Source organism: Pelophylax lessonae (assembly GCF_965119305.1).
Source record: "Pelophylax lessonae genome assembly, chromosome: 5".
Taxonomy (NCBI): Eukaryota; Metazoa; Chordata; class Amphibia; order Anura; family Ranidae; genus Pelophylax; species Pelophylax lessonae.
The window spans coordinates 184,590,997-184,603,808 of NC_138772.1; the positions used below are offsets into that span (position 1 = coordinate 184,590,997).

Genomic DNA, 12,812 nt, shown 5'->3' on the forward strand with positions numbered 1-12,812 from the left:
GGCTTTTTAGGGAGCTTGGCATCCTTCATTATAAACTGGCAACATTTAGCTAGCCCATCGCTTAATAAAAGCCTTGTCAAAATTGATAATAGATCTAATTGTTTTTGAAAGTTTTAGAGTCAGACTCAGAGGAAAAAAATCATTTAATAAGCTCAGCCAATTGTCCTTTACATAAACAAGTAACCTTAGGTACTTGAACAATAGAAATTTTCCAATATGCTAATAAACTTTTTTTTCCTTCTATGAATAAGCGCATTTTGTGCATACAGAGCTTCTTGTAAGAAATTTTCAAGCCAACAAATGGAATCCATTAAGCTAAGTTTCTAGGAAAAGTAAAACCTGAAAATCATCATTGACTACTTGTTTTTTTCCTTCCATTTGACCTGGTAAAATAGAAACTGCTCAAATACTTTAAAGGTGTGATTTCCTAAAGGGAAGGGAAATTAAACATCCGATCCTCTGTAGAGAAACTGAAGAAAACAAAGCTTCTGCACATGATTGGATGTTTGAAACAAACACTGATTGTTCTATATCACTTCACTTTAGAAAATCCTCTGTTAAATATTTTTATGAAGACAAAAAAGAAGATGCATAAGCCATTGTACCAGAAAAAAAGGTGCAATATATTTCATAATATTTTTTTTTCTTTTGCAATGTGTACCATTCAAACATTTTGATTTTACTACACCAAGAATACCTTAGTGCATAGTCCCCATTTTTAGGGTTAGGCAACTTATGGCTGACCTCTAGTTCCATCTATGGTCTGTACACTAGTAGCACAGGTTGTCTATCCCTAAATGTATTCGAATATAGCAACAACTTCTAAAAAAATGGCAAATACATTCTTTATTGGCATGGTAATGCTCCAACCTAAACCATTCTGAGTTACCGCAGTGCCTATGCATGCAATGAAAGTATTTCTGATATATAAAGGACAAAGGAAGTAGATGAATTTGAGGACAATTACATGGTTTGTGTGTCAGATTATATATAAACACTTACACAGGTTTATATATAACAGTTGGTGTATATAATATATATTGGCTTCTTTAAGTTAATATTTCAAGGGCTTATAAAACTTTATAAAACTGACCCTTTAACTTCGTTTAGTATTTAGATTGCCTCTAAACACACACACAAAAAAAAATTCAGATATAACTGACAGATCCAAACCAAGGCTAAAACGCTAAAAATTGATATTTCATATTTTTGTTTTGGACAGGGAGATAGAGAAGGAGCAAAACCAAAGGTAAACATAAACCAAAAAAAAAAACAAAAAAAAAACAAATGCTTTCATCAAAGTTTATGAATTTGCAATTTTTTGTCGGTGTTGTGTTTGGCCCTTCAGGGGCCACCTGGCTGTAACGGTCTTGTGAGGATAAGTCTGGAGCCGAGCACTGGCAAGACATAGTCCCTCTCTACACACCAGAACCCATTCTTTTGCCACCGATGTGACCACAGTTAGATTAGCCATTCCTTTTTGCTCTCGTCGATGGTCTCAGTAAAGTTAGGGTCATTGTTGATGATGGCAGCATCAGCATTGTCTGCAGATTCAGCTCCCTTAGCTTCGTTGGTGTGATAGGTCCCCTTGTGGCGGAACATGTAACGTATCAGGAAAACCAAGGTGCACAGTATGGTAAAGATCACCACTGCGATGATACCTGTAGGGACATGAACCCAATGTTATTTTACAAAGCACCAAAAATGCATGTATTTAAATAAATAATTGCATCGTCATACCCTTGTCCTATTAAACCACAAATCCTTTTTTTTTTTCTTTTCTGTTTTTTTTTTGTAATAAACTTCTGTCAATGAAAATAATTGACATACTTGAAATTGAAATACTTTGAAAGTGCAGTACTTGCTTTTCAAATGAAAAACTTAGTTGAAGAAATGTAAGCTTCAATATCATTACATTTTCTAAAGCATCCCAAAGAGACTCACTCTATCAGTCACTATATGTGGAATAGACTCCCTCGAGAAATAATTCTGACCAGCTCAGTAGATTGTTTTTTTAGTAAACCCCCCCTCTCTTTAACATCATTTTGACCTTTGCCCCTTACTTACTTTTTCAATAAAGTATTGAGAATAATAGATAGTATATACTGTATATGGTTTAATGTTACTATGGATGTGTAGTGACTGAATATTTTTTATTCATTAAGATATTGTCATAAGCTCCCGAAGAAGCGCTTAGTCGCAAAACATTTCGAGCTGGATCTAGAGGCCCGAGGTTGTCCGACCAATTGACAGTTTCTAGTCTGTTCCAAATCTACCAATAGTTACATTCATGGGCTCAGTCAACCTTACATAGGGGAGATCTATGTTTTAAGAGTATCTACAGTATGTATAGTTGCATTATTTATCCCCCCTTCAGTCCATCATGAACGCTGCTGCCAGGTTCATCCACCTTACAAACCGCTTGGTGTCTGCTACCCCTCTTTGCCAATCACTCCATTGGCTGCCACTCAACCTATGAATTAAATTCAAGATACTAACCATAACTTAGAAAGCCATCCATAACTTGGCCCCCAGCTACATCACAAACCTGGTCTCAAAATACCAACCAAATCGTTCTCTTTGTTCCTCCCATGACCTCCTGCCCTCTAGCTCCCTTGTTCCTCCCAGGACCCATGCTTGCCTCCAGGACATCTCCCGAGCCTCTCCCATCCTCTGGATTGCTCTAGTCTACGCCAATCTGTCCACCTAGCACCCACTTTGTCCATTTTCAGACGATCCATGAAAACCCATCTCTTCAGAGAAGCCTATCGAGCCCCGACCTAATAACTGTACATTTATTTTCTCCATCATCACATCCCCCCACATTAATTACTTCCATATCTTTTGACCCTCCTTCTTAGATTTTAAGCTATAATGTGCAGGGTCCTCTGATTCCTACTGTATTAAAGTGTATTGTAGTTGTACTGTCTACCCTCAAGTTGTATAGCACTGCATAAACTGTTGGCACTATATAAATCCTGTATAATAATAGTTATTTGTACAATATGGATTTTTACCTATGTGTATAATAAAGATAGTTACATTTTAATTATGTTGTAGCTAAAGTGCCTTCAAAGTCCATTTTTTTTTTTGTGGTATATCTCTATTGTGACTAAAATTCAGGACGTGGCACAGACTTAATATCATATGTCCATGGTTTCACCATGTGGTGACATAAATTTTCTCCCAATCTGAGTGTTTTACTAAAAGAGTTGGAGGCATTCATAAATGCACAAAGTATACTTGGATATTAATATACATAGGTAATAACACCAGATATTATTTATTCAGGGAATATCTGATTGTCTTTTGAGAGATCAGGAAGAAATGTAATCCCTCTGCTGGAGCAAACTGGACCATTCTTTATAGGATGGGGGGGGGGGGGGTGGTACCTTCCTCTGGATCAACTGTAGACATAGGGCTCTGTATATAGAGCTTTTCTATTTATTTATTTATTCTCTTTATGTATTTTTTTTCTATTGGTTGAACTAGATGGACTTGTGTTTTTTTTCAGAGGGCAACCTGCTGCGGGAATGAATTGCACATTTTGGATTTTCCAGAGAACATTCAAAGTGTAGCCGCCTTTTTTGTAGTTTTAGCTGGAATGGGGTTAAAATCATTTTATTTTGTTTTTATTGCCCAAAGGAGACACTTTAATAATTCAGTAGTAGTTGAAGCAACTAGTGATTAGCAGCAAATAAAAACAGATAAAAACATCAAAACACAATGAAAATTCACAAGAACCTCAACATCACATTATGGGGTTGATTTACCAAAACTGGAGAGTGCAAAATCTGGTGCAGCTCTGTATAGAAACCAATTAGCTTCCAGTTATTTTTGTCAAAGCTTAATAAAATAAGCTGATGTTAGAAGCTGATTGGCTACCATGCACATCTGCACCAGATTTTGCACTTTCCAGTTTTAGTATATCTCCCCTATGTGTTTTCTCAGAAGCTGTTATGGACCACTTTCCTGTATATTTCCACAGAATCATAGCATTTATATGATAGCCTTCAACATCTATTGTTACTATAGCTATGAATCAGCCGGTGTTTTCTTTGTACGTAATTCATGTAGTCTTTGCATCTTGTACTTTCAAGGATATTGCTGTCATCCTTTGGCATTGAACATGAGTATCTCATCACAAAACTCCAATTTTATAAACATGTTATTTTGTTGTATAAAGCCATGTTTTTAGCTACTTCATAATGGACATAAATTTGAATTCTTTCATACTTAGCAGCTAATGCATGGCTTCCAACTGTCACTCATTTAAAAAAGCTGTCCCTTTTCTGGAGCCCAAATCCCTTTGTCCCTTTTTCCACCTTAGTTATCCTTCTTTCTTATCTGATGTACAGATCTCTGCAAATAAAATGTACTTTTTAACCACCAAAAGTGTTAACTTACACTAAACCTTTCACCAAACTTCTAAATGATTGCAGGAAAATTAGAAGTGAAAAAAGCACTTGCATTTATTAACAATCTTTTTGGCATGTATTTGTGTTCCTCTTAACCAGGGGCTTGGCAGGGGTGTGTTCTTTATCTACATACTTCATCTCAGAAAGTTAGAAGGTATACAAATGTACAAAGGGAGTGACTTACTAAAGATATCTAGACTGTTCACTTTGCAACGGAATTTACATTTTGTAAAGACATCTTCCCCAGAGCTTAGCCAATGCGGGGAAATTTCACTTTGCAAAGTGTAGCCAATGCAAGGAAAATTTAAAAAACAGCATTTTTGCTTGCATGTGTTTGCATAATGTAAGTCTGCAAAACTTTACTTCCTTCACTAAACCCTGGGGATAGTTCCCTTGCAAAGTGCAACTTCCCTAGCAAAGTGAATAATCTAATTTAATAGTAAATCATCCTCCAGTTTTCACACATGTAAAGTTTAACTCCAGGAACTTAGCTACTTTGTAAAAAGTGCAGGCATACAGTATATGAGTTAAGGCCAACAAGGTGCATGCCACCTCGTGGACTTATCTCTATTTTTTATATCTGACAGGTTTTTGGGGCTCCTGGAAGACAGCTTCAAGAGCTCAGACCTGGACCTTCTTATCTAAGCTCCTTCTAGTGCAGTGTCAATGGAGCCCCCCACCTCCTCCTGCTAAATCACAGAAGCCTTTGTATTATGTGACATCATTAAAAAAACAAAGGCTTCTGTGAATGTGCAGCAGAGGGGAGGGGCAACTATAGCAACTTTGTGCGCTTCTCTCCTTTCAGTGCCCTGAGTGACTCCTCTGGGAGTGCCAAAAATATGTTGGATGTAAATAATAGAGATAGGTCTAGGAGTTGGCATGCACCTCATTGGACCCAACTCATAGTATGCTTGCACATTTATCAAAGTGGCTGAATTCCTGGATTTAAGCTTTAATTATCTGTAATATTGTGATAAACCATTTACTACAACTGGGATAATGACTGTCCTACTTAGGGCCCCAACAAAGTTCATCATTGTACTCCCTTAACATAACATAAATCCAGTAGCAAGTCAGTAGTATTGCAGATTTCCCTCTGTCACAGGGGAATATACTTGTATTTATAAAAGGCAATCCAATGTGTCCATAAATCACCTGCATCAGCTACAGCGTGAGCAAGGTGTATATTGTATATCAGCCGTATGTCAACTCTGTATCTGAGTTGTGACAGGTATCTGTTCATTGCTCATCTCACAGCACCAATGTCATGCCTGAGGCAGCTATCATATTCATCCATTATTTTAATGTTAGCCACCGCTGTCTCCACTTAAACTCAACAATAAATTCAAATATCCTTGTGCAGATGCCCAGCTCTATTTACCAAAACTTCTCATTGCTCTACAATTGCCTGGATTGTATGCACTGTGATTTAGTGAGCCAGCTCGTGTTAAGGTCAAACCTCTTTATTTTATGGCATTTGTAAAACCAGTAGCCGCACAGCGCATTCTAAAAATGAAGAAGGATTATTATTTTGGATAGAATGGATATTTTTTCCTCAAGCATTAGATCAGTGCTTAGGGGGCAAGTAACATTATACTTGCTATTCAATCAATGAGGATATTTTAATCTGAAAAACATATTTTTTTTGTTCAGCACAAAAACATTGCAGCTACTGGGCATGACTTGGGAATGATCATTGAAAAAGTCTCCACTAGAAGCAGATATGACAGGGTGACAACCTAGGAGCAGTGAAAAGCAGCAGAGGCATTCCCCACCCCACGGCTGCACATATACAATCCCCTTGCCTACGTTTGGCTGCAGGGCAGTGAATGCCTCTGCTGCCTGTGATTGACTGTTGACTTTGACAGCTTTCAGGCTGGATAGCTCAGTCAGGTTCGGACTCGTGGCCGTACATGTCTGAGCTCATCCCTACCCAGGAAAGCTATTGCATGACAGGAAAAAAGCATTGTCACCTTTTCAGCAGAAGTGCTTGTGCAAATATTTTAATCAGAGCTGTTGATTAAAAAAGGTTGAAAATAGTTTTAGAATGATATTCCTTTTACAATTAGCATTACATTAAAGTGGTTCTAAAGGCTCTGTGCAGCACCCCCCAGCCCCACCTAACTCTTACCTGAGCCCTGTTGTGATCCAGTGATGTGCGCGAGAGCCTCAGCTCTCAAGGAACTCTCCCTCCTCATTGGCTAAGACAGCAACAGGAGCCATTGGCTCCCACTGCTGTCAATCACAGCCAGTGAGCCAATGAAGAGAGAGGGGGCGGGGCCGATCTGCGGCTCTGTGTGTGAATGGACATGCAGAGCAGCGGCTTGGGAGTAAGCCCCTTGGGTGCTCCCATTGCAAGCTATATGCTATGGGTGCAGTCGATGGGAGGGAGGGGCCTTTAATATTTCTTTCATTAAAAATGGCTGCCAACAGGAAGGCAAGCTAAGGAGTTATACAAGACGCTACCATCACCAAAACTCAGAAGTATCAATGTGACCTTCATTCTCATTTTCCGGGCTGGCACCCTGGTGAGGAAGAAAGTATTGATCTCTTCTCGACTCTTCAAAGATCCAGGAGCATCCCCCACTGATCCAGGAGCATCCCCCACTGATCCAGGAGCATCCCCCACTTACATTAACGTTGGATAGGAACTACCTATAACAAGCGTGGGCTGAGAGTCTATCTGTGTGGGTCAGTACCACAGTGGCTGGGGAGGTCCAACTCTACTTTGCTGGCTATTTACCTGTGACCCCCCTGGGGTACCTCCATTTGGTGAGTGTGGTCCAATTGGGGGAGCACAATTGCACCTGCTTGCACAGAGTGATTTCCACACCATCAAAATTACGAACTATTTTTTGCACGAGTTTTTGGACTTTGCACAATATTGGGACTATTGGATGATACACTTAATTTTTATTCCTATATATCCTTTGATGATGATATCAATTCATGATTTAGTATAATAATAATTTTTAGCATTGTAATAATTGCATTTATTAAGTACTATAATTAATTTGCACTTTGCACTTTATTTTTTTATTCAATATTTGTATGGTTACATTTGAGCACATATGACACTTTATTCACATGTTATGCTACTATGTATTTTTGTATACAAGGTTTTCTTCTTTGCACATACGACACTTTACCTTTAGGCAGCGCCACTTTACCTTTCCTTTTTCATATTGTTATACCCCTTGGGTTATTAAGGGTAGCCAGCAGCCTTTATATTCCTTAGATATCTTAGAGCAGAATTTATACAATTTTTATTTAGGTATAACATGTTTGCCTTTAATATCGCTTTAATTAAAAATTATATAGGATTTCAGTGATTGGGCTTACGTCTATGTTAAGTCCCATTTAGAATATAGGTGTTAATATAGCACATTATCGTGTTACTTGAAGACCAGGCCTTTTCTGGCACTTTTTGTTTACATGTAACAATCAGTATTTTTTGCTAGAAATATCTTAGAACCCCCTAACATTATATATATATATATATATTTTTTTTTTTTAAGGCTGAGTTCACACTTCAAACAATGTGGCTGACAGCAAGGGCCTGGGGTGTCCCTGTCCTCACCTCACCTCAGGAGCCACAGTAGATGACGTCACCTGCTGCTATCCCATCAAGCTGATATTTTTCATTTTTCTTATATATTGCTCTGCACTGTGTGTTATTTTGACTGTATTGAATATTAAAACAACAAATATATTTGAAATGCATGGAGAGTAAGTGCCTGACTTTGACCTGGTATCTTCTTGCAGTCCTCTATGCCTTAGCACTCTAGGAGAAGGAGAAGCAGCACAAGGAGCGAGTCAAGTGTGCTGCAGTGATTGATCATGTGCTAAAAAGGAACTTACTGATAGGAGGAGAGAGCAGAGTGATTGAGAGGTGAGCTCACCATTCCGTAGCTTCTCTGTACAGTCACAGACTGGGGGCATGGTCTAGACCAGTGTTTCTCAACTCCGGTGCTCAGGACCCTCTAACAGGCCAGGTTTGCAAGAAAATACTGAAATATATCACAGGTGGTATAATTTGCTGCTCACTGATTGAAGTATTCCAGTCTGCATCTCCCCCAAGATAATACTTTAAACCTGGCCTGTTACTGTGCCCTGAGGACCACTGGTCTGGACCTAGTAGTATTTCTTAATTAAACATTTTTGGTGCAGCGCTCACCAAAAATGTTAAATGATAAATGACAAATAAACAGTGAATCATGCATGATCATAATGTGCAATATAGTCAAATCAATATCTTCACAATATTTTTTAAAAAAAGATGAAATAATACACATTACAAAGGACCGACCAGAGAAGCGTGGTGACGTCACCCCTGATGACGTCAATCTTGTGATGAAACGGGTTGGGTGGGACCAGACGTGACGTCACCACGCTTCTCCGGCCAGTCCTTTAGAATGTGTATGCTGCAGCTCTGATCTTTTTCTGGATTCGTTACATGCTTTTATACTACGATGTTTGTAAGTGCACTAATCTCTTAATACATTTATTGATCTGTTTTGAATTATGCTATGACTCCTTTTTTATCCATGCATATCGGAATCCCAATGCCTCATCAATGTTCAGCTGATTGAGTATTACTGATGCTTCCATATACTTTGGATATTAATTCTGCCTAGCATTTTTGGCTTTTCCCTTGATTTGGAGGCCATTTGTTTCGGTAAGCTGCCATCCGCTTCAGTGTTTGGTGTGGCGTTTGCACATATTGGAGTTTCCTTTGGAGATTGCTCTTCACGCATGCTGGGACTGGTGGTGCTTTCTATATGCCTTTCCATTTGAATTTCCACAGTATTGGACTTTTTTCTCTGATATTCTCATTATAATATTTTTTTATCACTTGGACTTTTTATGGTACTATATTTTATCTTTTTATTAAGAAATTGTGAAGATATTGATTTGATTATATTGCACATTATGATCATGCATGATTCACTGTTTATTTGTCATTTATGATTCAACATTTCTTGTGAGCGCTGCACTTTTTATTGTTTATTGTATATGGGTATATCTATTGAGCTGTGTTAGCTGCCACTTTATTCACTTTTATTTTTTATTGAGCGCATGTTTGTTTTACTTTTTTTTCGTATTTCGTAATTGCAGTAGAGAAAACCCAGGTCTTTTGACAGGTACCAACTCCCACTTCCGCTCCAATCGCCTAGGCAATTGGAAGTAGAAGTTCTCTTCCCTCTCCCCCTGCAGTCTTCTGGGACATGTGACAGGTCCTGGAAGACTGCATCCACCATTCACGATGCGCGGCGCTGCTCATGCATGCGCAGTGGGCACCCGGCTGTGAAGCCAGAAGCTGTCACAGCTAGATGCCAATATTTAGGATGCTGGTGCCGAGAAAAGAAGACAGCTGGTGAAACCGACTGGGGCTGAGCAAACCACTAGATTGCAGGACAGGTGAGTTGTTTTTATCGCTGCTGACTTTTACTTTTTTCACTGGAGACTGGAACTCCTCTTTAAATATATATAACAATATCACTACTCCCAAAGTAAAGTTATCATAAGGATATGCTGAGACTAAAGTGTTGTTATCACTGTTCAAATAAAGGAACAATAATTAACATTTCCTTCATTTACCTCCAATGATTGCAGAGTTTCTGTTCACGCCATCTTTAATAGCTTGTCCTTCATTGTTCGGGAAGTTGGCAGTCTCTGTTTGGAATAAAATTGAAAATGAAGATATAATTAAAAATTCAAAAACAAACTATTATAGGTTGGTTATTAATATGTGTTAGGAATTCAGTTGCTCAAATGACACAATAAGGCATCAAGTTAATCGGCTTGTTTGTTCTGCGTTTGCAGGAATCAGAACTATAGTCCTGTAACTGTAGTTGGTAACGCCATGAACACCAGGCTTTAAGATTGATCTCAGAACTAGTGTACCAGTGGGCATGAGCCCTAATACACAGATTCCCCACCTTTTGTTATGCTCTTGTAAACCCACTTAATGATTTAGTCAGGCTTACAACACATTAGTTATATAGAGACCATAGAAATGTATGAAGATGTAAAATTGAAGACAAGACCTGCCATGATTCTCAGTGCCAAGTCCCATCCTCAGCTCAGTGCATATACTGTACACTATTCATGTTAGTCAGGCAGGGGTAACTATGGTTTTTGGCACACTGAGATGGTTTTATATGGTGTAGAAGTCATATTGTAATTGAATGTTATTATAAATTATTTTTCCTTTTCAATCTACAGCTCTGTAATTTTCTGTAAATGCAATGCAATATGGCTACCTGGAGATGTTCTGTACACATAATGCGTACAGACATAATTTCCTGCTTGTGTGATTGGTTCATTGATTTTCCCAGAAGTCTATACTAAGATACAAATAAGATTTCAGGCATCCCCTGCAACAAAAATGTAATTTTTGGTGAGATATTCCCAATGGAAATCAAGTCTAAAGGGATGCAGACCCTGCAGTTTTCCTCATTGGAGCCCTGCAGGTGCAGGAGCTGATTGATAATTATAAAAACACGCCCATTAGATTCACTTACCACATGGAAACAGAGAAGCACACAGGGATTTTTTTTTTCAGAATAACAAAAGGTTAAGGACTCTGCAACAAAGTTTGTTAACATCCTTGTAATGTAAATAGATCACCCAGAGTTACTCTTTAAATCTTTCTCATGGTGGAGAAAGACTGCCTCTGTCAATGGATCATCCCAAATTTAAACTCAAATATTTATACCCCTTTGCCTAAGTCTGTAGATAAAATAGCGGGGATAACTGTTCATACACTATATTGTCAAAAGTGTTGGGAAGCCTTTACACGCACATAAACTTTATTGGCATCCCAGTCTTAGTCCTCTAACAGCTTCAACTCTTCTGGGAAGGCTGCCCATGAGGTTTGGAGTGTGTCTATGGGAATGTTTGACCATTCTTCCAATAGCGCATTTGTGAGATCAGGCACTGATGTTTGACGAGAAGGCTTGGCTCGCAGTCTACGCTCTAAGTCATCTCAAAGATGTTCTATCGGGTTGAGGTCAGGACTCTGTGCAGGCCAGTTAAGTCACACCCCCCCCCCCAAACTCACTCACAAGAACCTTGTTTTGTGCACTGGTCCAAATCATTTGGTGGAGGGGTTATTATGGTGTTGGGTTATTTTTCAGGGGTTGGGCTTGGCCCCTTAGTTCCAGTGAAGGGAACTTTTTAGGCGTCAGCATACCAAGACATTTTGGACAATTTCATGCTCCAAACTTTGTGGGAACAGTTTGGTGATGGTCCCTTCCTGTTCCAACATGACTGCGTATCAGTGCAAAAAGCAAGGTGCATAAAGACATAGGTGAGCGAGTTTAGGGTGGAAGAACTTGACTGGCCTGCACAGAGTCTTGACCCCAACCCGATAGAACACCTTTGGGATAAATTAGAGCAGAGACTGCGAGCCAGGCCTTCTTTTCTAACATCAGTGCCTGACCTCTCAAATGCGCTTCTGAAAGAATGGTCAAACATTCCCATAGACACACTCCTAAACCTTGTGGACAGCCTTCCCAGAAGAGTTGAAGCTGTTATAGCTGCAAAAGGTGGGCCAACTCCATATTGAACCCTACAGACTAAGACTGGGATGCCATTAAAGTGCATGTGTGTGTAAAGGTAGGTGTAACAATATAGTGTAACATTACAAAACCAAAGACGGGTTTGAGACAATCTCTTAAATTTCATCTTTGAAAAGTAGTGAACTTATGCAGAGTATTATATAACATACTGATGACAAAATCACACCTGAGGGATAATCAACATACTCGTGGGATGAATTACGTTCTGTATCTAAGTAACTAAATGCTTAAACACATACACGCTTCGGAAATAAAAAAACACAGCGAGTTGTTGTGCTTTACAGAGCATGAATGCAAAAGAGACATTACCCTGCTTACTTGTAGAAGATAAATATAAGGGCACCTTGAATGAGAGATTTGAGTGTTGTGTCCTGCCACTGAATGTGAAGGTTACTGCAAATAGCTTAATGTTTAATCCTAGATCATATCTGTACAGGTCTGCAATATTAAACTCTTGACATGTCACAATATACAGCAGAGGTATCTTTTTCATAAAAACAGGTGGTGCAGGGAAAAATGTTGCCTCCTCACCTTCCGATTTAATGGTTTAAATGCTACATAACCTCACCGCAATCACATGCTTCACGTGGTTGCAGGGTGGGCCCATGGGCCTGCATTGGTCGCAATCAGTGATGGCAAAGCCTGCCGAATAATATATATGTATGCCAATGCCAAATATACTTTAATAAAGCTGCTTATGATTGACTGGTAATCCTCTCTGAAGATATCGTTTGGACCTTTTAGTGCTCCTTAATAAGCCCCGGAAGATTTTACCCCCTTCCTGACCAGGGGGTATTTTGCGATTCGG

General features: G+C 39.0%; 1 protein-coding gene across 1 annotated transcript in view; it reads right to left on the minus strand.

The window, feature by feature from the left end:
• Positions 1-829: 829 nt before the first annotated feature.
• Positions 830-12,812, minus strand: part of CNTNAP2 (contactin associated protein 2) — a 2,507,009-nt gene continuing 2,495,026 nt past the window's right edge. Inside the window, exons 23-24 of the mRNA XM_082257542.1 lie at positions 10,020-10,094; positions 830-1,661 (exon numbers count right to left, since the gene is read on the minus strand). Of these exons, the coding sequence (XP_082113668.1) occupies positions 1,462-1,661; positions 10,020-10,094 (275 nt within the window). The 3' untranslated portion in view covers positions 830-1,461. The remainder of the gene's footprint in view (positions 1,662-10,019; positions 10,095-12,812) is intronic.